The sequence below is a fragment of the Lutra lutra genome, chromosome 14 (assembly GCF_902655055.1).
Source record: "Lutra lutra chromosome 14, mLutLut1.2, whole genome shotgun sequence".
NCBI classification, from domain to species: Eukaryota; Metazoa; Chordata; class Mammalia; order Carnivora; family Mustelidae; genus Lutra; species Lutra lutra.
The window spans coordinates 31,547,631-31,574,489 of record NC_062291.1 but is presented as its reverse complement, the minus strand read 5'-3'; the positions used below and the strand labels follow the sequence as shown (position 1 = coordinate 31,574,489).

At 43.3% G+C, this 26,859-nt stretch overlaps 1 protein-coding gene across 1 annotated transcript; it reads right to left on the bottom strand.

Annotated features, from left to right (window-relative positions):
* Positions 1-7,319: 7,319 nt before the first annotated feature.
* On the bottom strand, positions 7,320-19,778 carry SRGN (serglycin). Its single transcript, XM_047702126.1, has 3 exons — positions 19,617-19,778; positions 11,681-11,828; positions 7,320-8,211 (listed from the first exon to the last, which is right to left on the bottom strand). Exons 1-3 carry the CDS (start codon positions 19,690-19,692, stop codon positions 7,971-7,973), a joined length of 465 nt encoding a protein of 154 aa, XP_047558082.1. The 5' UTR covers positions 19,693-19,778; the 3' UTR covers positions 7,320-7,970.
* Positions 19,779-26,859: the final 7,081 nt, after the last annotated feature.

The window sequence follows — 26,859 nt, the reverse complement described above, 5'->3', positions numbered from 1 at the left end:
CCTTATGTGCCTGAGAATATTTCCTTCCACCTGTCTACCTTCCTTTGTGCCAGACAAGACTAACACATCCTTTCTCACTCAATCTCTGTGAGACTCTAAACTCAAGGACAAAGGCTATCTTGTATGTCTTTGTTTCCCTTTGTGTCTCCAACCCCAGCACCTTATCTGCACATAGATGGAATTTTGAATCTTATGAAGCAGCTGTAACACACGTTTCCATGATTATAATTGTCTCTGGGGCTAACTATGTGCCAGGAGCTGAGCTAATCGTATCTCATATCTTGCCTCATTTGATCTTTACCACAACCTATGGGCAAATATTGTTAACCTATAGGATAGATAATGATAATAACCCATGTTTATTGATCACTTGCTCAATGACGCTTCACATACATTAATTTATTTAATCTTCTCAATAATGCTGGAAGGTAGGCACTATCGTTATCTTCATTCTAAAGAAGAAACTGAGGTACAGGGAGGTTAAGTAATTCATCTAAGCTTGCCTGGCTGGTAAGTGACAGAGTTGTAATTCCAGGTAATCTGTCCTCAGAGGCCACACAGTTAACTCCTTCACTACAGTGTCCTCCCTGGACAAGCTTAGCAGAAGGAACTTGTCTTGATTAAAAGCTAATGAAAACTGGGGCACCTGGGTGGCTCAGTGGGTTAAGCCTCTGCCTTTGGCTCAGGTCATGGTCTTAGGGTCCTGGGATTGAGGCCCACATCGGGTTCTCTGCTCAGCGGGGAGCCTGCTTCCCCTCCGCCCCTGCCTGCCTACTTATGATCTCTCTCTCTCTCTCTCTCTCTCTCTCTCTCTGTGTCAAATAAATAAAAAGTTTTTTTTAAAAAGCTAATAAAGACTGAAATTAGTATTTAAGCCAAGACTTTGCAGTTCTAAAGCTCATACTTTTTCATGCAGTCTAATTACCTCTCTAAAGATAGAAATAATCCATATTTCCTTTGGGGCAAGTTGAAGATTTTTCTCAATAAAAGTGTCATTTTTTAAAATAAAAATCAGCCTGGGGATGGGTTAAATGGGTGATGGGTGTGAGGGAGGGCACGTGTTGTGATGAGCACTGGGTGTTGTATGGAAGTGATGAATCACTGAATTCTGTTCCTGAAACCAATATTACACTCTATGTTAAGTAACTGGAATTTATAACTTTTTTTAAGATTTCACTTATTTTAGTTATCAGAGAGAGATTGAGAAAAGACAAGGAGCCCCGGGGAGCAGCAGGCAGAGAGAGAAGCAGTCTCCCTGCTGATCAAGGAGCCAAATGTAGGACTCCCTCCCAGGTCCCTGCAATCATGGCCTGAGCCAAAGTCAGACGCTTAACTGACTGAGCCACCCAGGCCTGCCAAGTAGCTAGAATTTTTTTTAAAACTTGAAACTACCAAAAAAAAAAAAAAAAAAAAAAAACCAACCTACACTATATTCTTTCTTCAGATGTGTAAAGCGTAACACTTAAATAGAAAACACAAAGCAATATGTATATTTTCTAACACATGCCTTTCCCCCTCTGCTATACTAGTTATGGGAGCCAAAAAATAGGTCTCATGACAGTAACACCCTACTGAGCAAAAAAACCTCACAAATTTCCTGTTAAATAATCACTGGTAGATTTAGTAATGGAAAGATCAAGGTATAACGTAACAACTGTCACCAAAAGTAAATTGCTATAAAGATAATTTCTGTGAGTTGGGTTCTATGAGAAGCAAAGTTGTAGAGCAAACTTACCAACGGGTATTCTTAGGATCAACAACGGCGATTGGAATTGGAAGTTACCCGAATGTTGACAGCCGTAGCTTGAAGTTCAATAGGATTCTTATTAAGTCCCCTGGTGAAGAAGTTTCCCCTAAAGAACTATAACATCTAAATCTGCAGAACACAGAATTACAGGGATAGGAAGCACAAATTCCCCACAGTGGGTTTGATGTTAACTACGTCCTATCCTACTTCCACTTCTTGGTTCCTGGAACCATGTATTCTACATAGTATGGACCCAGCATGATATAAAGCTTATTGATTTAACATGTGTACTGCATCCTGGAAGTTGGCATCCCAGCTTCAGTGTATTATATCAACGCTGGTATCTTGGCTGTTACCTTCAACAGCAATCATTCCATTGTGTGGGTGGCATCTAGGAGATGTGATGGAACCCGTGGATCTCATGGTCATGTACCTCTGCGGAAGTCTTTGCTGTGAAGTGGCTCCTTTGGTTGGATGCAATCATGTTTGTGGGTCAAACATTCTAAGGATCAATAACCCTTAGATACTGGTGTTGTTGGAGGCCCTGCAGGTAAGAAAGGCAAATCCATACCTAGAGTACATGTCTGTTCCTATTAGAACAAATCCCTGGCCCCTCCAGGATGGAAAGGGCCTGATACAGTCAACTTGTCACAGAGGTCTCCTTGAAAAATGGCGCCATACCAGTGGCTCAGCAATGAGCTCAGACATGTCGTTCTCACCAGCATATCTTTATTGCTTGGGCCTTCCTGCAGAACAAAGCCCTCTGGTGGGTTTTCAAGGCTTACAGTCTGTTCATTTAACATACTCACTTCCTTAAACCTTTTCACCCCTTCTTCCATTGCTCGCCATGGCGGCTATAGCATTTCCAATCCACTTGAGAAGGGTGGTCACTTCCTTCAAGCTTCTGAGAGCCATTTTAGGGATGCATCAACACCTTCTCCTGGAGTTCTCGCCAGGGTGTTAAAACGTGTATCCCACAATAGTACTTCTAGGTTGGTAAACGCTGCTTGATCCTACTTTACATTTTACTTTTATCCCTTAATCTAGTGCTCTTAGAATTAAGTCCCACAGATACTCAGCTGCTGAGATACATGACGGCTGGGTCCTGCAGAATCTTGAGACTATATTACCTTTCTTTCTTAGCAGAATCTTGAGACTATATTACCTTTCTTTCCCTGTTCGTTTTTATTGTAACTGTAGTCATTGACCTCAGGGCTAGGAGGGAAGATGGGGCTAGACCTTGAGGAAGCGTCCATGTGATGTCGAAGGGCACACACCTCTTAATAATTTTCAAGCCAAGCATTTGTTCTTAAGGAAGGGGCCTCTTCTTAAGTTCAGAGGGCTTGAGGGAATCCAGGGCATCAAGATCTGAATGTATCAACCTAGATGTCCTCTCTCAGGGCCACACTTTTTCCTAATCAGGGCCCTGACTTTACATAACAGACTTCTAGGTTGACAAGTTAACATTTGTGAACCCCGTTAGTCTTCAGATTACATCACAGGCCTGGTCCTCAGCTGCTTCTACACTTCTACTGTGGAAGACAGCTTCTTAATACAAGCATAACCATCTGATGGTGCTTCACGTTCTTGTGATTCGCAGGTATTGTGTTTTTTAGAAATTGGTTTCTGGCAACATGTCTCTCGGCACCATTTTTTCACCAGCATTTGCTCACTTTCTGTGTCATATTGTAGTAATTCTCACAACATTTCTAACTTTTTCATTATTATTGTATTTGTCAGGGTGATCTGTGATCAGTGATCTTCGATGTTACCATTGTAATTGTCTTGGTGTATCATAAATTGCACATATAAAAGATGGCAAACTTAATCAATGAATGTTGTATGTGCTCTGACTGCTCCACTCATCAGGCAATTCCCCGTGTGTGTCTCTCTCTCCTCCAGCCTCCCTATACCGAGACACAACAATATTGAAATTAGGCCAGTTAATAACACTACAATGGTCTCGTAGTGTTCAAGTGAAAGGAAGAGGTGCACGTGTCTCACTTTAGATCAAAAGCTGGAAATGACTAAGCTTAGTGAGGAAGGCAGGTTGAAAATCTGGATCGGCTGAAAGTGAGGCCTCTTGCACCCAACAGTTAGCCAAGTTGTGAATACAAGGGAAAAGTTCTTGACGGAAATGAAAAGTGGTACTCTAGTGAACCCACGAATGATAAGAAAGCAAAATAGCCTTACGCTGATATGGAGAAAGTTTGAGTGGTTGGATAGATCAAACCAGCTACATCATTCCCCTAAGCCAAAACGTAATGCAGAGCAAGGCCTTAACTCTCTTCAATTCTGTGAAGGCTGAGAGAGGGGAGGAAGCTGCAAAAGAAAAGTCTGAAGCTAGCAGAGTTTGCTTCTTGAGGTTTAAGGAAAGAAGCAGTCTCCATAACATAGAAATGCAAGGGGAGGGGGTGCCTGTATGGCTCGGTCAGTTAAGTGTCCCACTCTTGATTTCAACTCAAGTCATGATCACGGGTCAGGAGATTGAGCCCTGCATGGGCTCACACACTGGGCGTGGAGCCTGCTTAAGACTCTCTCTCTCTCAAAGGAAAAAAAATGTATAAGGTGAGGTAGCAACTGCTGATGTCAAAGCTGCAGCAACTTATCCAGAAGATCAAGCCGAGATCGTTCACGAAGGCGCTGCACTCTATAAATAAAAGTGGGGCACCTGGTGGCTCAGTGGGTTGAGCCTCTGCCTTCGGCTCAGGTCATGATCTCAGGGTCCTGGGATCGAGCCCCGCATCAGGCTCTCTGCTCGGCAGGGAGCCTGCTTCCCCCTCTCTCTCTGCCTGCCTCTCTGTCTACTTGTGATTTCTCTCTCTGTCAAATAAATAAATAAAATCTTTAAAAAAAAATAAAACAGCCTTCTGCTGGCAGAAGATGCCATCTAGAACTTCCATAGCAAGATCAAAGTCAATGTCTGGCTTTAAAGCTGCACAGCACCGACTGATTCTCTTGCAAGGGGCTAATGCAGCTGGTGACTTTAACTTGAAGCCAGTGCTCATTTACCATTCCAAAAGTCCTAGGGCCCTTAAGAATTCTGTTAAACCTACTCTGCCTGTGATCTATAAATGGGGCAAAGCTTAGATGATAGCACATCTGTTTACAACATAGTTTACTACCTGCTTGCTTAGAAAAAATATTTCAAAATGTTACTGGTCATTGACAATGTCACCAAGTCACCCAAGAGCTCTGATGGAGATGTACAAAGAGGTTAATGTTATTGTCACGCATCACACAGCATCCATCCTACAGACTGGATCAAGGAGACCTGGAACAAGACTTGAAAGTCTTATTATTTAAACAAATATATTTCTTAAGGCTATAACTGCCATGGATAGTGATCCTCTGATGAGTCTGCACAAAGTAAATGGAAAACCTTCTGGAAAGGATTCACCATTCTAGATGCCATTAAGAACATTCGTGATTCGTGGGAAGTGGTCAAAATACAACATGAATAAGGGTGTGGAAGAGGTTAATTCTGACCTTCCTGGATGACTTTCAAGGGTTGGAGACTTCCGTGGAGGTAGTAGCTGCAGATGTGGTGGAAACAGCAAGAGAACTAGAACTAGAACTAGAACTGGAACTAGAATCGGAACTGGAACCAGAACTGGAACTGGAACTAGAACTAGAACCAGAACCGGAACCGGAACTGGAACCAGAACTAGAACTGGAACTAGAACTAGAACCAGAACTAGAACTGGAACTAGAAGGGGAGCCTGGAGCTGGGGCTTCATGGCTACAAACTCATGACCAAACCTGAACAGCTAGGGAGTTGCTTCCTCTGGATCAGCAGAGAAGGTGGTTTCTGGGGACAGGAACTAGTCTTGGTGAAGACACCGTGAAGGCGGCTGAAATGACAACTAAGGACTTAGAATATCACATCCACGGTTAGAGCAGGGGCAGGGCTTGAGAGAACAGACCCCAATTTTGAAAGAAGTTCTACTGTGGACAAAATGCTATCCAACAGCATCCCACGCAACAGAGACATCATCCATGAAGGGAGAGTTGATCAATGTGGCTAAAATTGTCTGATTTTAAGAAATTGCTGCAGGCACCCCAAACTTGAGCAACCGTCACCCTGATCAGCCAGCAGACATCAACATCAAGACAAGACACTTCACTAGCAAAAAGATTATGATTCACTAAAAGAGGATGGTTAACATTTTTTAGCCATAACGTATTTTTAAATTAAGGTACGTACATTGTTTTTGTAGACACAATGCTATAGCATCCTTAATAGACTATGGTATAGTGAAACATAGCTCTTACGCGGAATGGGAGACTACAATTCATTTGACTCACTTATTGCACTGTTCACTCTATGGTGGTGATCTGGAACGGAACTTGCAGGGTCTCTGAGGCCTGCCTGAAAACTTGCGGGGAGGGGGGAATCTCATTTGTTTTCACAGCTAGCCTTTAATTCATTATCCTTGATTTTTCATTCTCTCTTTTAAAACTCTTCATTGCTTCCAGCAATAGACATCCAATACTATTGTCTTTATAATTACTACTGTCTCCTGTTTCTCAGTGCCTCGTACTCCACACCGGGGTGCCCTCCCTCACACTGGTGTGCCAACCCAGTCCATCATCTGAAAATGTTAACAATTGTAACCCTGTCTTGGGACTGTGCTGCATCTACGGCCAGGGATGGGGTCTTCATTGTCAGCCGGGCAGCAAGGGATCTAGCTCCGCATTTATCTGAGAGAGAAAGAGAGAGTACACACACGAGCTCGTGGCTGGAGTGGGTGGGGGGAGGAGTGCATGGCAGAGGGAGAGGAAGAAGCAGACTCCCCACTGAGCATGGAGCACAATGCAGGGCTCCATCCCAGGACCCCAAGATCATGACCTGCGCCAAGGGCTGATGCTTAACTGAGCCACCCAGGTGCCCCCCAAGTCCCATTATCGCATCTGCCTTCCACTCCTCCTGGCACCAACTATCACAGGTTGGATTCTCCATGGAGCCAGGCAGAGAATTTCTAAGAGAGCTCTCTCAGGATACCTGGAAGGAGACTGGAAAGAAGCAAGACTAAGCAAAGAAAGAAACTGCACCGCAAAGCTGGCCCAACAAGGTGTTGACGATCCTGTCAGGGAGCTCAAATCTGCAATTGCCCTTCTGAGTTACCCGAAGTTCAGGCGAAGCGCCTGGCATTCATATGTTCCCACCAACCAGTCATTAGATGCCGGCTGCCCTGGGAAAAGGTGGAGCCTTGGACAAGGTGGCTCTTTTCAGCAGAGACTGATTTGCGTAAGTCCTCGGTGCTGACGAGGAGATCTGGACCGTGCAGAACAGGATTCATGAAAACGATGCTTACAAGCTTTTCAGAACTCAGGGGAACCAGGATGGGAAAAGCCTTCAAGAAGAGGAAGTGTTTGGACAAGAACAAGCTTCTTGTTCTCCCATAACTGTTTGCTTGATTTGCTAGTGAATAGGATTGGATTCTAGTTCCAAAATTTGCTCTGTAAAATAATCTCACAGATTACTTTGTTGATAAGACTTCTAGAAACATCTGAACAAAAATAATTACTTCCTGAGTTTAGAACAAGAGACCCCAGACAGCTTAACATGTTGATTATAGTTCTGCTTTAATAGGATAAGGTTTGAAAATACATAGATATCCACGGAGAAAAGTAAAGCAGTATGAATTATTGAGAACATACTGTGCTTTACTTTGGGTGTTCCATTTCTAATTGTAACAGCAATCATACTTCTCAATGAACAATGTCCACCAGCTCTGCAAACACATCCAGTGGTAACATTAAAGTAATACACTTTACACTGGACTTGTCAAACGGCCTATAAATTCATCATGTGTTGCATCTGGGTTTTTCATAAGAAAAGAGGCATATCTATAATTCACAACCAGAGTCAGGTTTCTGAAGACTTTGATATGAAATATTGCCTGTCAACTCGCTTCTCAAACTGAACTTTTAAAATAAGTATAATTTATTCTTTAAGGCAATTTTATAGACAAGAATGGTCCAGTTAATATCATAATGACGTTGGTTAAGTATGATACAAAGGAAATACAGGTATTTTCCAGGACAATAGGATAAAGGAAGCTTTAAGAATTCATGAGGGAAAAAAGGTAATAAAACCTAAACTTCTTTTTCAGATGTTTTAAAGTTTCCATAAGACCTTTTGTTGCAAAAGTAATCATTTAACTATGATACATAAAATATATTGAATGCACTGCCTGACATCAAGATGGAAACTCTTTTACATAATAAAATTCTCTTCTGGTCCATCTTGGACCAAGTCCTGGTTGTCTGATGGTGGATTTCTCTTCAGAGGCCGAAAGTTGTAATAAAATGCATTGTTTTCATCTACTGGTTGGTATTCTTCTTCAATTTCAGTTAAGCCACTTCCAGATCCTGATCCAGAGCCAGAGCCAGAGCCAGACACAAAATAGTCCTCAGAAAGAGAGAAGACATTATTCAAGTTCTGGGGTCTTGTCATTCTGAAGTAAGAAAAAAATGAAAGGGGGAAAAAAAGTAAAGTTTGAGACTTAAGGAATATAATCATAATAAATTTTTTAAGACAGAAAATTAATGCAGCCAGCTGGTTGCTCAAATTAAAAGTTAAAAGTTTCCCAGTTATTCAATGTTTTAAAACAAAAAACAAAGCAGACCTTTCTACATGTTTGCCTATACTTGTACTTAACTCATTCTATTTATCAGTCAACATCTATGCATTGCAGACTCATAATAAACAATGCTACTTTTCTTACCACTAGCATAGTAATTCTGTACTTGGTAAATTTAAGGAGTCATTTATTAAAGAAAAAAAAAAGAAGAAGAAGCCTTTCCCATTTTCTTCCATTAAAGAAAGGACAAACAAGTGTAAGTTAGCTTAGATAGATGACATTTTTTTCTAACATAAAATTCCTACAAAACTTCTAATAATTCACAAAATATCAACAAAACTCATTCTTAAGAAATTCTCTAACTAGTTAAACATTATGTTTACCACCAATTAACTAATTTCCTCTCAAAAAGTAAGTGTATTCATTCAGCTGGGCTCAGTTTGGTGGTTAGAAGTCCACTCAGCACCAAAGACCAGAGGAATGGTGTTACCCCTCAGTGGTAGAACAAGGCAACTAAGCATCTGAGACAAAAATTAATATTATAGTCTATGGGTCATGTTTTCCATGAAAATAACAACCCACAGGCCATATAACAGATTAGAGCTTCATTCATGCATGCATTCAGTAAATATTGAACATCCGATCCCTGTTCTAAGTGCCTAGTTAAGAATGGGGACTGACAGATGAGGTCCCTGCTCAAGAAATTTAGAACTTGTTGGGGAAGACAGACAATAAAAATATGAATAAATCAGGAAAACACGAGGCGGTGCTAAATGCCTTGCGGAGAAGTGAAATAGACTAATGTACTAGAGGGTGACCAGCGGGTTAGTTACACTGTGAGGTCAGGGAAAAGGGATCAGAGCTGGAAACACAGATCCATAGTGCTGTATGCACGCCCGCACATGCGCACATGCGCACGCACAGTGGAAGCCATAGAAGAGGATGAGGTCACCTAAACAAAATTGCAGATCGAGAAAGGGCCTTGGACAGAGTCAGGGCCACACCAACAACTTATTAAATACTGAACGGAGGAGAAAGTACAATCAGGGAAGCAGAAGAAAACTCAAGATAAGGTGGGGCCATGGAAGCCCAGAGAAGAACAAATTTTGAAGGGAGGAAAGAAGGGTTGGGGGAGGGGGCGGTCAACTGTTTTTGAAGGTAATTAAGAAGCTGAGTAAGGAGAGGAGTAGAGAAGTAAACAGTGGATGTGTTAAGCAGGAGTAACCGCGACCTTAACAAGGACTCTTGAGTGGAAGGTGGGAACAAAAGTTCAAACAGAAGGGGTAGAGGAGCGGGGAGATAGGAAGCATCCCTTTCGGTAAGTTTTCCTGTGCAGAGGAGCAGATGGCTGGCAGGGATGCAGAGTCAAAGAAGAGAGTTCACCCGACTGTACGAGATGCTAGAGAATGTCTGCACACCGACAGCAAGAAGATACTGGGCTCAGAGGAGTAACGGCAGAGCTGACGTCCTAGATAAGTGAAGCCAGCTAGCGGATAGCGAGGAAACTCAGAGATGGGCTACAGTAAGGAAATACCTCGCTTTCTGGGCTAGAGGGGCAATGGAAGAAGGTGGTATTATCTGATCCCAGCATCTGGCAGGAGAGAAGCCATGGATAAGACAGAGGTAGGGCTTGAGAAGAAATATCCTGGTCTCCCCCTGCCTCCTATGCTCCCCCATCTCCCTCCTGTGCCTTCCATTGGCCAAACTCAGCCACAGACCTGGGAGCCTAAGAAAGGCAGACAGTGGGATGAGCCCTCACTCCCCACCCAGTACAGAGCAAGAAGGGAAATGGAAGATGGACAGGAGAGCAAATGGGCCCAGGACTGATACAAGAGCAGAGACAGTTCATTCATAAGTGTCAGGAGTGTGAGAGTAAGAAGGAAGCTTTCCTGGCTGGGGAAAGGGGAAGATCAAAGAGATTTAAGAAGAGAAGAAATGGTGCAAAACAGTTGTTTTGGAGAACTTGGGTTATTCCTCTAACATTTTAGATTCAAATGAATTACTATGGAAACCCCTGAGTTAAAACCAAGGAGGATGTTATAAAATCAGTTTCAGGCTTAATGCTGTGGGCTAAAAGCAGCAGCACAGGAGCAGGACGGCAGACTGGCATTTTGAGGGTGGTGATGACGTCATCTCTCATGCAGTGAATGCCAGTGATGAAGAGAGTCACCGGGACCCTCAGACGGATGATGGTCTTACCTGGCGTGGACTTGATGATCCACCCAGCTTCAAGGAGAGTGACTTTCAACGGTTAATCTTTTAAATCTAAGGAATAAGCCTTCTACAAGAATCCTTTTCATAGTACAGTTTTGCTGCATGTTATATAACTTTGATATTCATTGAAATAATTGATGCTAAGACAATTCCATTTTGGTTACTTACGAATTCCTGTTGGATCTTTTTTGCAAGTTTAAAGCAGGTTTGAGCTGATCAAGAAGAGGTCTGGCTTGCTCTCTGACAAGTCATGGCCATTTATTCTTCCTTTCCCTAATTTCTTTTCCACTACTATCTAATCTCAGTACATTTTTATCGCCCCTCAAAAATCCCGCACCTGTACTCCCCACTCTAGTCCACTCTCTCCTCCAGCCCCCCAGGACCACTCATCTATCTCCCACCTTTATAGATTAGCCTATTCCAGAATTTCATGTCGACAGAATCATACAACGTGTGGCTTTCTGTGTCTGCTTTCTTTCACGTTGCGTAATGTTTTCAGGACTCATTCATGTGATAGCATGTATCAGTAGTTTGTTGTCTCTTTGGGTCAAATAATAGTCCGCTTTATGGAAAAACTATGTTTTGTTTACCCATTCAGTTAACAGACTCCGATTGGGTTTCAATGGATACTGTGCTCTACTTACATAAATAATGTTCACTCGTTTCCAGTACTTGTTGGTGAAAAGCACTCGATGTCTGTCTCTGCCCCCACAAAAAGACCTTACAAAAGTATAGATGAGGGGCGCCTGGGTGGCTCAATGGGTTAAAGCTTCTGCCTTTGGCTCAGATCATGATCCCAGGGTCCTGGGAGCGAGCCCCACATCGGGCTCACTGCTTGGCGGGTGACCTGCTTCCCCATCTCTCTCTCTGCCTGCTTCTCTGCCTACTTGTGATCTCTGTCTGTCAAATAAATAAATTAAATCTTTTTTTTAAAAAGTATAGGTGAATCGTGCATTCTTGCGCATCTCAAATGCCAGTAAACACAGTACTGTTTTATTACATACTGTGCAGCGAGAACCAAACCATCAAAGCAAGAGGGTGAAGAAAGACCTTCTGGACAACGCTCCCATCTCCAAGCCGAGATCTTAACAGATGTGGGTGAAAGGAAAATAAGGGAAAGTTCACTTACGAAGAAGGGTCGGTCCTCAGAGGAAGGATTCTCTTGGATTCCCCTGGAAGCAAGTTGAACGTGGGTCCCTTTTCATCAATGCAGTTTGCAGAATTGCCGTCAGGACTGCAGCGCACCCACTGGTACCTGGCTCTGCGGACAGGAAAACCTGCCCAAACAAGGAAGCCACAGGGTTAATTCATATCTCTTATACCGCTTCTAATCACCCTGTTCCTAAGAAACTTTTGATTCAGTTGATTCTAAATTTGGCAGAAGGTAAGGTGTGGGCCGTTTTTATGACTGTAAATATAACAGGTGTACCTGCTGTGTGCCAGCCTTTTATACACATTGTCCTCACAATAACCCTGAAAAGTAGCCCAGAGTTTAAGGTTAGAATAGGGCTTTGGCAGGGGCACCTGGGTGGCTCAGTCAGTCAAGCGTCTGCGATCAGGTCATGATCCCAGGGTCCTGGGATCGAGCCTCTCATCGGGCTCCCTGCTCAGCAGGGAGCCTGCTTCTCCCTCTCCCACCCCCCCCCCGCTTGTGTGCCCTCTCTCGCTGTGTCTTTCTCTGTCAAATAAATAAATAAAATCTTAGGGACGCCTGGGTGGCTCAGTTGGTTAAGCGGCTGCCTTCGGCTCAGGTCATGATCCCAGGGTCCTGGGATCGAATCCCATAGCAGGCTCCTTGCTCGGCAGGGAACCTGCTTCTCTCTCTGTCTCTGCCTGCCTCTCTGCCTACTTGTGATCTCTCTCTCTCTCTGACAAATAAATAAATAAATAAAATCTTTAAAAAAAATTAAAAAATAAAAATAAATAAAATCTTAAAAAAAAAAAAAGAATAGGCTTTGGCAAACAGCTGCCCGGAGTAATGTCCCAGCTCTGCTACTGGTGAGCTGTACTTTTCTAAAAAAAATAAAATAAAATAAAATAAGTAAATAACTCTTAAAAAGGGGGGGGCCTGGGTGGCTCAGTGGATTAAGCCTCTGTCTTCGGCTCAGGTCATGATCCCAGGGTCCTGGGATCGAGCTCCACATCTGGTTCTTTGCTCAGCAGGGAGCCTGCTTCCCCCTCTGTCTGCCTGCCGCTCTGCCTACTTGTGATCTCTCTCTCTATCCAATAAATAAATAAAATCTTAAAAAAAAAAAGCAGCATCAGCTCTCTGGAGACTGATATCGATTCTCCAGGGTAGATTATTAAATTTTTAAAAAGTAAGAAACACTATGCATTGTGGTAACAAGTGTGTGTGTGTTTTTAAGACTATATTTACATACATGCTTACGTGCAAGTATCTTGAACCTCTGAACAGATACAGAACAAACAGCCTCCCTGAGGGAATGGGTAGGCAGAAGACAGTGGTACGTTACTGCATATCCTTTGAAGCTTTATTTATTTATTTTTGCGAGAAAGAGAGAAAGGGGGGGAATGAGTGGGGGAGGGGCAGAAGGAGCCGCATACTCCCCACTGGTCTGGGACAGCCAGTCATCCAAAATGGGTTAGTTCTGTCACTGCCTGGAGCCTGGAGATAAGGTAGCAAGATAACACGTAATGTCTGCCCCTTACTGGCTATGTATCCTTGACCAACTTACTTAACCTTCCTGTACCTCCGTAGATGGAATAATGAGATATAAACTCTAGGTTCTTAGAATAACACCTGGCACCAGGTCCGAGCTCTCTCCATGCTAGTTTCTCTGATGAGGAGGAAGACCACGGTGACCAATCTCTGCTAGTGGACAGCTAATAGGGATCAAGAATTTAAATACTCGTTCTACCATTTGGTACCTGATTCTCAATTTCTCATCATTCAAAGGTGAATAACAGAGCCCCAAAGAGTTCCAGTCCAAACGAGATAACAGTATGTAAAACATCTAGCACAAATCTTTAGGTATGGTATTTACTATGTTTTCGTTTTCTTTCTCCGTCTCTGATCCTTTCCCAAAACAGCCTAAGTCTGACATCTGGTTGCTTCTTAGAAGCCCCGTTATTGTACGTGGGGTAGAAACCCAACATCTCCAGCAGAGGGCGCCAGCTTCACACTCTGTGCCGGCCAGACCAGGGCTGTCCAACAGCGTGAAGACAACCACAGGTTATTTTCAGTGTTCTAGCAGCCGTATTTTTAAAAGTAAAAAGAGACAAGCGAAATTAATGTCAACACATTTTACTCATCCAATGTATTCAGATATTGCTACTTAAAATAAATATATTAAGCAATATACAAGTTATTAATATTTTACATTTTTCTTTTCATGTTAGTCTCCAAATCTGGTGTCTATTTTGTACTTAACAGCACATGTCAGTTTGGACTTTTGCCATATTTCAAGTGCTCGGGGGCTATCGTTCTGGACAGGGTAGGTCTCGGCATTCTCCTTTACATGCAACTGGTGTGCATGCAACTGAGGTAATGTTTGCAGAGATAGGAAGTTACAAAGAAAAGCAAAACTATAGGAGGAAGCGTCCAGGTGAAAGACTGTATTTTTTCACCCACATAACAAATACAACTTTGGCCAATTAGTGAAAACAAATCATAAAATACAAAATCCACCCCCCCGCCCCAGAATTCAGAATCTGTTTTTGAAATTTATAGAGGGATTTCTTGGGGAGCCTGGCTGGCTCAGTTGGGGGAGCATGAGACTCTTGATCTCAGGGTTGTAAGTTGAAGCTCCACATTGGGTGTAGAGATGACTTAAAAATAAAATCTATTTTTTTAAAAAGAGGGGCTTCTTTTGGGGGGGGATGATAGGAGACTGTGGTGATGGTTGCATATATCTATCAACATACATTAAAAAAAAACATTGAGCTGTACACTTTATTTTTTTAAGAATGTATTTATTTATTTGAGAGGGAGAGAGAGTGAGTGAGCAAGAGAGAGAGAGCACAAGGCAGAGGAAGAGACAGGAGAGAAGCAGACTCCCACTGAGCAAGGAGCGAGATGCAGGACTCGATCCCAGGACTCTGGGATCATGACCTGAGCTGAAAGCAGATGCTTAACCGACTGAGCCACCCATGCGTCCCTGAACTATACACTTTAAATGGATGAACCATATGGTTTGTGAAGGCTATTTCAATGAAGCTGTTTAAAAACTTGTAGAAGTCTCCCCCCTCCCCCCCAAAAAAAGTTTATCTAATCTGGGGCTGATCATTTTCAGTCAGCTCTAAAATAAAAAGCATGGTTACAGACACAAAGTTCCTGACGTATCTACTGAAGGGTATTGGCATGATGTGAATTCAACAGTGTCAGCCTCTGCTGTCATGGGACTACCTTGACTCTATCTTGCTTGGGAGCAATGTATTATGATTACCGTAATTGAAAAAAAAAAAAAAAAGAAAGAAAGAAAGAAAAAGAAAAGGGAGAATGCTAGTGGACACAAAGGTTATCTTCCTCAAAAACCCCACCTGCTGGATCTGCTGGTTAATTTTGTGGTGGATTCCAGGGAAAAGAGTGGTTTTATTTAGAATCCTTTCCCTCACCGTCCCCACCACAGCACATTCGTGCACGTGCACGTGCACGCGCGCACACACACACACACACACACACACACATAATGTCACTAATCCTGCTTTACCAAAATGCTTTCTAAGAATGAACATTACTCCTGTCATCCCTCTGCATCTTTCTTAAAAAATATTTTTACTTTTTATTTTATTAAAGTAGTCTCCATGGCCAACACTGGGCTCGAACTCACAACCATGAGATCGAGAGTCACATGCTCTATGAACTAAGCCAGTCAAGTGCTCCTCTCTGCATCTTTTTATACTGTTATATCAAAATTTCCCTAACATCATCACAATTTACCAATTTCCTGTTTTTAATGGAGATTTGCTACAGGTGTGTTACAGCAGCTTAAGCGGAAAATGCCATGGGGGGGGGTAAAAAAAAAGATCATTTTTGGTCATTGTTTTGGTAGCATTGAAACAGACATCACATCACTAAGCTGCAGTTGCTTCCTATTGGAAAATCAATTCCACAAGACACGTAAGGTTCCCCCAACCCTGCATGGTTTGACAAGCTATAAACGTTCCAAGTTTACTTTCAATTTCTCTCTCTCTAACCCTCAATTCAGTGGTAAACTTTATAGCAAGTCTACCATAGTCAAAGCAAGGGGTTTTGTTTTATTTTTTTTTAATATTTTATTTATTTATTTGACAGACAGAGATCACAAGTAGGCAGAGAGGCAGGCAGAGAGAGAGGAGGAAGCAGGCTCCCTGGTGAGCAGATCAATTCGGGGCTCGATCCCAGCACCCTGGGATCATGACCTGAGCTAAAGGCAGAGGCCTTAACCCACTGAGCCACCCAGGTGCCCCAGGGTTTTTGTTTTAAATAAAGAAAATCTCAAAGTCATAAGTTCAAGTCTCATAAGGGGCCCCTGGGTGGCTTGGTCGTTAAGCATCTGCCTTCCGCTCAGGTCACGGTCCCAGGGTCCTGAGATCCTGTCCCACATGAGGCTCCCTGCTCAGCAGGAAGCCTGCTTCCCCCTCTCCCACTCCCCCTGCTTGTGGTCTCTCACTATCTCTCTCTCTGTCAAATAAATAAAATCTTTTAAAAAAATGTTCGAGTCCCATGTTGGGTGTAGCAATTACTTAAAAATAAAATCCTTAAAGGGGCGCCTGGGTGGCTCAGTGGGTGAAGTGTTGACTCTTGATCTCAGCTCAGGTCTTGATCTCAGGGTCATGAATTCAAGCCCCTTGTTGGTCTCCACACTCAGCGTGGAGCCTACTTAAGGAAAAAATATTTAAAGAGAGAGGAGGGAGGAAGGAAGGAAGAAAGAAAGAAAATCTCTAATCTACCTAGAAGACAGCCAAGCTGCAACAGAAAGTTAACTCTGACCCTGAAACCAGATGACCACTTCTAGCATTAACTAGTTGTAAACGGTGTAAAGCAAGTCTCAAATATTTCACAAGACATTGATCTAAAGAGCAAATGAGATGGTGAATGCAAGATCAATTTTCTCTCTATAAATCGGTGTTAATTTCTCCTCACAGGTAATGTGATGATCATTTATGAGAGAATGGATACAAAATTACTTTAATCAAACAGCAGCACACACAAGTGAAATCAGTATCTACTATAATCTAGGGAGTGTGGAGTGAACACATGATCTGGCCACACCTGCTCACGGATCTTCCATTTTCTCTCTTTATGGGCATCTTTAAAAAAAAAAACAGACCTTATCAATAATCAATAATTCCCTGGCACTCTACATTAAATCGATAGCCACCTGTGCTCCTCAGGATCTCCTGCACATTGCCAAATTTCCCATCCTTTGCACCTGACAGGCACAATTTTACATCCTGTCTTGACTTGGATTTGACTTATTGTACCTGATACGGGCTGAATTGTGTCCCATCGATTCGTATGTTGAAGTCCTAACCCTCAGTATCTCAGAATGGGATTATATCTGGAGATAGTGCCTTCACAGAGGTAATTAAGGGATAATGAGTTCATATAGACGAGCCCTAGTCCAATATGGCTGGTGTCCTTAGAAGAAGAGACACTAACATACACACACACACACACACACACACACACACAGAGGAAGGACCGTGTGAAGACAGAGGGAAGATGGGCTTCTCCAAGCCAAGGAGAGAGGCTTCAGAATGAAACCTGCCCAACTGACATCTTGATCTTGGACTTCCAGCCTCCAGAACTGTGAGAAAATGTATTTCTGTTAAGCCACACCAGTCTGGATACTGTGCAGCCTCAGCAAACTAACACAGTGAGACGTTTTGAATATGTTCTGTAAAAGCAAGTCAAAAGCCAGGTTTGATCAGTTCAGTCAAATCAATGGTTTAAATAAACATTTTTTTAAAAGATGGGGGACGAATGCTGTTGAATTGCACCTGGCATCCCATGGATGGATGGGAAATGGTGGCACGCCTTCGGCATGGCTGCCTGGAGCTGCCGGCACGCGCCCGTGGGTGGGCATCTCTTTCCCTTCTTATTCAGATGCGGGCACAACAAGGGCACTTCTCCTTTGGAAATACCCGTTTTTCAGTTCATTCACTCTATCTTTTTTTGGTTCCTTTTCCAACAAAGAGCTAAACCTACAGGTGATGACATAAATGCTAGTACTTTATACGTTTTCATAATGGTTTCTTCACTTTCTGATGAATACCTACTACGTAAGGAAAGTTTTTGCTGTTTAAAAGATTTTATTTATTTATTTGAGAAAGAGAGAGAGAGCACGAGCAGGGGCAGAGGGAGGGGGGAAGCAGACTCCCCTCTTAGCAGGGAGCCAGACTCGGGGCTTGATCCCAGGTCCCCGAGGATCATGACCTGAGCCACTCAGGCGTCCAGGAATGCTTCTGTTTCAATTCGTTTTACCTACTGAATTTTAGCGGGCAATGTGATATTTGGGGGAAATCTCGACTATGTAAAGACTAACTCAGCTCTGGCAGGGGTGGACCCCCCCCCCGCACTAGTCACTCGAGTTTGTGCTACAGATGTAGACCTTATTACTCAGGATCTTGTCAGAACACATTAGGGAATTATTTCATCAAGCTCCAGATTTTCCCTAGAAGACCCAAGACTGTTTCTTAAAATCAATACTGTTTTATGCTTTAAAAATTACAGATTATAAAAAATTTTTAAAATACATAATTAGTAGAAAAGTTTCAGCAACATTATTTGCAGTTATTTTCTTCAATAATTGCATAACAAGAAGAAAATTACTTGATAAGTTTCCAATATATAATGAATATATCTGAGATTATCTGTACGATTTCATTTCCACCAGAAGTAAAAATGGGACAACTAGAAGTCACTTCGAAGAAACAAATCCAGGACATGTGTGTCACTGTTAAGTCACTATTTCTTGTACAAATTGGGAAAATTTAAAGAATTTCCTCCTATAAATTCTCCCGTGTGTTTATCAGGCCATGGCCTTCTGCCTTATTTAGACATGATCCCATATTTACCAAAAGAAAAGAAACTATATTCTTCTTACAAACTGGTCATTTCTGTTGTCTTCATCATAAGAATATTAAGTTGTTTCAGTTTGACTAAACAACCCTAAATGATAGAGAAACCTAACAAGAAATTTCCAAATGTAATGTGTCTGGGCAACAGCACAAATACTAAAATTCACTGGTCTCTCTTTAAACCAAGAGGGTTTGTACTATGTCTAACCATAGTTGAATTTTCACTAAGAACTCAATTTAAAAAAAAAAAAAAAGGAAAAAATACACAGTCAAATTTACTCTGATTTTTAAAATATATCACTTTCCACTGTTAGAATAATTACGACACTACCATAATATGTTAAAACTTGGGACTGATATAAACCCTTAGGGAGAGGTAGGTATTCTCTCAACGGTCCATCTTCTCCTGTATTCCTTTCTGGAGTTTTAAAAACTTTTTTCATTTAAAATTCAATTTAACTAACCTACGGTATATTATTCAGTTTCAGAGGTAAAGTTTAGGGACTCGTCAGTTGACCTTCCTTGAGGTTTTAGAAGTTTATAAACTATACCTTTTTTTTTTTTTAAGATTTTATTTATTTATTTATTTATTTATTTATTTATTTATTTATTAGAGAGATGGAGAGAGAACACAAGTAGGCAGAGCAGCAGGCAGAGAGAGAGGGAGAAGCAGGCTCTCCACTGAGCAGGGATCCCGATGTGGGGCTCGATCCCAGGACTCTGGGGTCATGACCTGAGGTGAAGGCAGCTGCTTAACCGACTGAGCCACCCAGGTGCCCCAAACTATACCTCTTCATCCAAAAATAAAAGAGCACGTTTTGAGCACGGTGAGAGTTTACGAGCCCACACCTGTCTCAGGGTGTCATTTTTCTTAACTAAACTCACATTAAAGAGTTCAGCATCCCCCCCTCCATCCTTTCTCTTTGCCTCCTTGCCTATGATAGAATACATTCTGTACCTTAGAGTGAATATAATCATTTGTGTGGACCCCGGGGCTTGCAAAGATAGAGGGGGAGGGGGACGAGATTCCTGGGTCTTACCTTGAACTGAAGAATCCAAAACCAGGAGGAGGGCAAGAGCCAGGGCGAGCCTACTGCCCAAGAGGAGCGGCTGCATGGCGACCGGCTCGCGTCAGCTCTGCTGCCTGCACGCTGACCTCACGGTGAGGAAATGCAGCAGGGTGCACTCTGTCCCTTTTAGAAAAAGTTCCAAAACCTCAAACCCTGCCCAGAACCCACGTCATGATTTCCTGAACAAATAGAGATCCACATCAAAACCCAGCAAGATAAAAAAAAAAAAAAAAAGAAGAAGAAGAAGAAGGAGAAGAAGACAGCAAAAGCACTATTCATACCCATTATGAAACTTCTCTGGACTCTCCCGGGTCTGCTTTTTCGAAAGTTTTGTTGTTTGCCACTTGCCTGTTGGTAATTTTTTCCCACTAAAGCAGCAGAATCAGCATTCGGTATAGTCTGTTTTTTCCTTTCTTCAATGAACCACCTAAACACCAGATGGTTAACCAGAGAGTGTGGACTGCCCTGGGGGCGAGGGGGAGCTGGGGGAGGGTGGGGACTGCCTTTCCATCACTGAGGACCTTCAACCTAAAATACGAATGTTCTCCTTCGTCAGGGGTAGCCTAGCTCACTGAGTCAAGCTCCAGAAGTGAGGGTTCAGAGCGGAGTTGTCCTCTAGGAGGAAGTGGTCTCCGATTTCAGAGAGCTGGTGTCCTCTCCTCGGACCGGACCGGCCGCTTGCCCTTGGACCGCGGGGCCTCCCCTCTACTCCAGAACCGAGGGAGGACTTCCGGTTGGCAAGAACTGGCTCAGACAGAGAAATGATCTCGCGTTCCTCTGCTCCTTCACACCAAGTATCTCTCATCATTTGTTCCACGTACACTTTTCCTCTGTTCCCCCGGGAAGATTGTTCAACTTGGTTTTGGCGCTCCCTGGCCTTGGAGGAGCCGGAGAATCAGAAACAAGCCGAGCGGTCCTCTCAGCCGGCTGCGGGAGTCAGAAAACCCACTCGCCACAGCCCCGGTTCCCAGGTCCTGGGCATCGCGCCCAGACCTCCGAAGGACGGTGGGACACCCCGTACAGACAGTAAACACCAGCGGTTATCATGTGTTCTGGCCCTGGGGGCGCGCACTGTTTCCTTCTATTCAAGGCTCAGCCACTCTCCATCTCAAGGCCTCTCCCTCCAGCCCCCCTTTCCCTTCGCACCCTCACTCTCCAGTCCTCTGACTCCGGGGAGGAGTTTCCCTTCTCTGGTCTTCAGCTTCCTGCTGATTCCTTTACCATTTCCTGCTGAGGACCGGCCTCGGAATCTAATCGCTGGCGAGCTGTGGTGCGAGTCCCTGAGGGTCATGAAGAAAGGCCCTCTTGACCGTCCTCAGAACCAGCTGCGAGTGCGTCCAGGGACTCCCGTTCTGCCGTGAGGAACCCCCCAAGTCACAACCCCAGTGGGTTCCCTACTATGAATATTGGTGTCAGCTTGAAATAACAGCCCTCATCCTCGGTCCCTTTTAACCCTATCGCCAATTTAAAACCCTGGCACCATCAGGGTTTTATAAAACCAATAATCCCCATCAGTAGCTTCAGTAAAGCCCTGCAAAGCCTCGGGACCGCTCAGAGCTCGGTATGGTGATTCTTTAAAATAAATAAATAAATAAATAAATAAATAAATAAATAAATGGATGGATGGATGGATGGATGGATGGTTTGGGGTTCTCAAACATCCCTTCTTCTCCCACTATTCTGACCACCAGCAGTTTCCCTCACTTCGCAGGCAGAGATGCCGGCCACCGACTCCTTGTGCTGCCATTCTCGTTCTGACGATGGTGAGGGAAGCCAAGGAGAGGGTGCCCGTGAAAGCTCACAGCTGTGTTCGCAGTGCTCCTCTGGGCTGGGTCCCTACCATCTTCTTGCCCAAAGTTGCCTCCATTGACCAAAGACGATCCTTATTGGTCCACAGACCTTACACTCTACAACAAATAAGCCTGTAATCCATAGTTGTAAAAGACCAGTTCTGTTCTGGATTTAATCCTTCATTTACCAGGCAACCTGAAATGCACCTACTTTACTTGGCACTCGGCTGATTTGCCCATGATATGGGCCTCTTTATTCCTTAACAATAGCCCTGGAACAGCACACACACCAGGGACACATCTAAAAAAGCCCATCAATGTGCCCACCTCCTCCCCTCTTCATGCAAACATGGCTTTTCACTAGCTATTGGTTTTGGGGTGGTCTTTTTAAAAGAAGATTCTTAAAAAGATTTTATTTATTTATTTGACAAAGAGAAAGAGAGATCACAAGTAGGCAGAGAGAGAGAGAGGGAAGCAGGCTCCCCACTGAGCAGAAAGCCTGATTCGGGGCTCAATCCCAGGACCCTGAGATCATGACCTGATCTGAAAGGCAGAGTCTTAACCCACTGAGCCACACAGGCACCCCTAAAAGCAGATCCTTTTAGAGCACTTGAAACTCTCTGCATCACAACTCAGCAAAATACTTGTTAAGACGTTGAGATGACTTGAGGTTGTCAGAAGGGATACTGAGGGCAGCCCAAATCTGCTTGGAGGGATGGCTCCCAGACTCATTTCTCTTCTCTTCTTTTCTTTCTTTTTTTTTCTTCTTTTTTTTAAAGCTCTAAGTTAAAAAGCCTGCCACTCAGCAGCCTCTAGGACCTCCTGGGCTTCTCAGTGAGATGGTCTTGACTCTGAACTGGGCACTACACCAAAAAAACCAACGTCAAACAGACCCTGTTCCAAATCTATGTCTCTAGAGTCTTAAAACTGACCCTAGCATAAATATTTGATTTCTAGCATGGGAAGAGGCCTTAGGAATCACCTCCTTCACCCAACCAGGTGGGAAAAGTGCAAGTCCAGAAAGGCACACAACTTGCTGGTCACACAGCTGGTGATTGGCAAAAGCAGGTGTAGGACTCAGGGTTCCTCATGTAAACTCAATGACAGGTGAAGACTAAGATTTGTAAATCATCAGTAGTCTTCCTTCTAGTCTTTTTCTCTCTTTCTCTCTTGTTTTTTTTAGAGGTACTACTGAAGTACGTCTGTTTGGAATGAGAAAATGACTGTAGTTTGCTTCTAAATAATCCAGTTTCAGGAGGGCCATGAGAGAGGGACAGCAGTGGATCACTGAAGGTGAGCAGTGAGAAAATCACTAGTCTCTCACTTTAATATATTTTTCTAGAATTTTCATAACAAAATGCTTTAAAAAAAATCAGCCTTTTAAAAAATATATCTTTATCTGGCGCCTGGGTAGCTCAGTCGGTTAAGGGTCTGCCTTTGGCTCAGGTCATGATCCCGGAGTCCTGGGATCGAGCCCCACATCGGGCTCCAGCTTAGCGGGGAGTCGGCTTCTCCCTCTCCCTCTGCCTGCTGCTCTCCCTGCTTGTGATCTCTCTCTCTCTCCCCCCTGACAAATAAATAAAATCTTTTTAAAAATAAAAAAATAAAAAATGAAAAGTGACCACTTTATTCATGGATACCAGGAATCTTAGAGTTTCCCGTTCTCTCAGGACTGCTCATTCCACCTCTGCCCCTTTCATGGACAGGGAGTCTTGTGGTCACTAAGTCTCGGTCCCAAGGGAGCAGTGACTACTGTGTTCTTAATCCTCTCACAGGGTGTCAGTGGATGGGTGCCTGCAGGGTGGTGCTCTGAGAGAGGGCACAGGCTCCCGGGCATCTCCCTGCGGGGCTCCTTCCCTAGTTCTTCCCTTCTTATCACTAAAGCCACACACCCAGTTTACTAGAGCCGGGTCCCTCCTTGTTGAAGAACTCCAGGGAGCTAATCCAGAAGCCTCCTCAGGTGTTGCTAAGTATCTAAAAGTTTGCTGACTTCCGGGTTTTCATCTTGGACTGGAAAAGGGGGAGGCGCAGAGCTCTCCCATCAGAGTTCGGGTCTATAATTTGACAAGAAAAACAAGGGGCAGTGGGTATAGAGGAAATCCCTGTACCTTCTGCGAAATTTTGCTGGGAACCTAAAACTGCTCTAAAAAATAAATTCTATTTCAAAAGGCATAAAAGAATTTCTCAGATGCTACCTCCATTCAAAAATGACATTCCAGGGGCGCCTGGGTGGCTCAGTGGGTTGGGCCGCTGCCTTCGGCTCAGGTCATGATCCCAGGTCCTGGGATCAAGCCCCGCATCGGGCTCTCTGCTCAGCGGGGAGCCTGCTTCCTCCTCTCTCTCTGCCTGCCTCTCTGACTATTTGTGATTTCTCTCTGTCAAATAAATAAATAAAAATCTAAAAAAAAAAAAAAAAGACATTCCAGGGCGCCTGGGTGGCTCAGTGGGTTAAGCCACTGCCTTCGGCTCAGGTCATGATCTCAGGGTCCTGGGATCGAGTCCCGCATCGGGCTCTCTGCTCGGTGGAGAGCCTGCTTCCCTCTCTCTCTCTCTGCCTGCCTCTCTGACTACTTGTGATCTCTGTCAAATCAAAAAATAAAATCTTTAAAAAGAAAAATTAAAAAAAATGACATTCCAATTCTAAAAATTATAGGGCTTGAAAAAAACAAAATTTGCAACAAAAAAGAGCCATATAGATACTATTAATAATAAATAACAGGGGTGCCTGGGTGGCTCAGTCAGTTAAGTATCTGCCTTCGGCTCAGGTCATGATCCTGGGATCCTGGGATCAAGCCCCACATCGGGCTCCCTGCTTGCAGGAGGCCTGCTTCTCCCTTTCCCACTCCCCCTGCTTGTGTTCCCTCTCTCGCTGCATCTCTGTCAAATAAATAAATAAATAAAATCTTTAATAAATAAATACATAACTGGGAACTGTGGGATGTGTTACTTCTCTTGGAAATATTTTCACAGGGATCAAAAATATTGGAAACAAATCTTTTAGGGAAAATTTCAAACGTAAGGGAACAGGAATATACATGCAGGTTAGGGGGAACTGAGTCTTTTGAAAATGATCAAGAAAGGAGGTCCTTATTTGACTTATCTTTTTCCCAAGACAGGCAATCTATCAATACTATTCTAAGTTATTTTTGTATATCTTCAGTAAATTTTCTTTTCTTTTTTTTTTTTTAAAGATTTTATTTATCAGAGAGAGAGAGGAAGAGAGAGCGAGCACAGGCATACAGAATGGCAGGCAGAGGCAGAGGGAGAAGCAGGCTCCCCGCCGAGCAAGGAGCCCGATGTGGGACTCGATCCCAGGACTCTGGGATCATGACCTGAGCCGAAGGCAGCTGCTTAACCAACTGAGCCACCCAGGCATCCCTAAATTTTATTTTCTAATTAAAAATTAATACATGCTTACCATGGAAAAGCAGGCAGCTGGGGAGTAGCAATGGAGGGAGGGATTCAAAAGAAAGGACAAATCTCTTGTGACCTTCCATCCAAAGATCACCACTGTCACATCCTGCCTTTGGTAATTCAAAGTGGCACACACCACTAGAACGCAGGATTCCCTCTCATTTTCTCTTATTGCCATTATTTTATACCCTGCTTTATGGGACTACCTAGCCCCATAGGTGTCCCCAAAACTAATTTAATCATCAATTCCCACCAATCCCATAATGCATTCATCAATTTACCACCTCAAGGCTCTGAGCTTCCTCTGCAGAGAAGCCAAGTTCCCCAACCCAGTGACAATATATCCTAAGCTTCACCGCCCAACCTCACTCCTCCTCCCCCAAACACACACACTGAAATTCCAGCCACATACCTGCAATTTTAGTTAACGTTATTGGTCACTAAGGAAGAAGGAAGCATTTGTCCCTTCATTTATAACCACAGAATATTAACCAGATCTTCAACGGCTCTTTGGTGTCAATCCTGAGGCTGACCACATTTACCAATTAAGTTACAGCACATTAGTTCGTTCTTATTTTTTGCCAGACTCTATGCCTTTTGTTTTTTTCGGTCTTGGTCACAAACATGAGAGATGAACAGAATCGCTTAGTGAAATGCAGTTTAGAAATTTCATGGCTTGGTCATGGTTTACACTGAGGTAGTAAAAATTTTTCTTACGACCAATCCTAATTTTTAACCCCTCCTAAAGAGTGAAAGGATATTGCTCATCCTCCATTCAAAAAGACAGTATCTACTGCTGGCATAAGTTGTTCTTCTGGCATAAGTGATATGCTCTACATCTGATGACCTTTATTTGATGCTTTCCCCAAATGGACTAAACTTCTACAGTAGTTCAGCATTTTCCTGCATGTCACCCCAAGGCACTGAATGAATGAATAAATGAATTAATTCTGTATTGAATAATTCTTATTTTTTGCATGTGCTAGTCTTGTCTTCTCATCTAGATTATTCCAGGGATATAGAATATAATGGGGCTCAAATAACCGTCAATTACCAAAAAGTTAATAGTGGTGTTTTCTAGACAGTAGGATAATGTTTCTTCTTCCTCTTTTCCAGAGTATGCCAAATTTTGTATTCTAAAATTGTCTATCATGTTAGTAATTAAGGAAGAAACACTCAAAAATATTTTGATTGTTGACATAAATTTAACTTAAGTATCATAAATGGAGAGCATTCTTTGGATAACCACCCTTGGGGCACAAAGAGGCTAAAGAAGTTGAGTTAGAGATCAGCATTCAGGAACAGCCTGATAAAAGCGATTTACCTGAAGGCAATGGGACTGGACTACTAAAGGCTCGTTGTAAGAAGTAGTCAGGAAGGCTAAAGGAGAAGAACAGCTGTAGGTTAAGTAGACAGTGCAATTTCATCACAGATGAAACAAGAGTAGAATTTCTTTTTGGGTTTTAGAATATCCACGGAGGTAATAATACCGCTGGCTCATGGAGATGAGAGTGAGGTCCCTTCCACTCTATACCAAAACTTGAAAATAAGTACATGAGACCCTCTTCAAACAACCTTGTAAAAAACAAACTGGAGGAAAGACATGCAAATTCATGTCTAAAGAGGTGAAGAGGTCTTGTCCTCAAAATCAAGTCAGCCTTCCCCAAGGCACACCCTATTTTTTTTTAAAGATTTTATTTATTTATTTGACAGACAGAGATCACAAGTAGGCAGAGAGGCAGGCAGAGAGAGAGGAAGGGAAGCAGGTTCCCTGCTGAGCAGAATGCCCAATGCAGGGCTCGATCCCAGGAACCTGGGATCATGACCTGAGCTGAAAGCAGAGGCTTTAACCCACTGAGCCACCCAGGTGCCCCGGCACACCCTATTTTAAAGACCAAACTGAAATCTCCTTGAGTTGGACCAAAGGGCACTTTCCCAAGGGGACATGGGGTGGTCTCTCTTTCCTGGCTGGTGGGAATGCAGGCAGAACAATTCAGCAAAATCCCTGC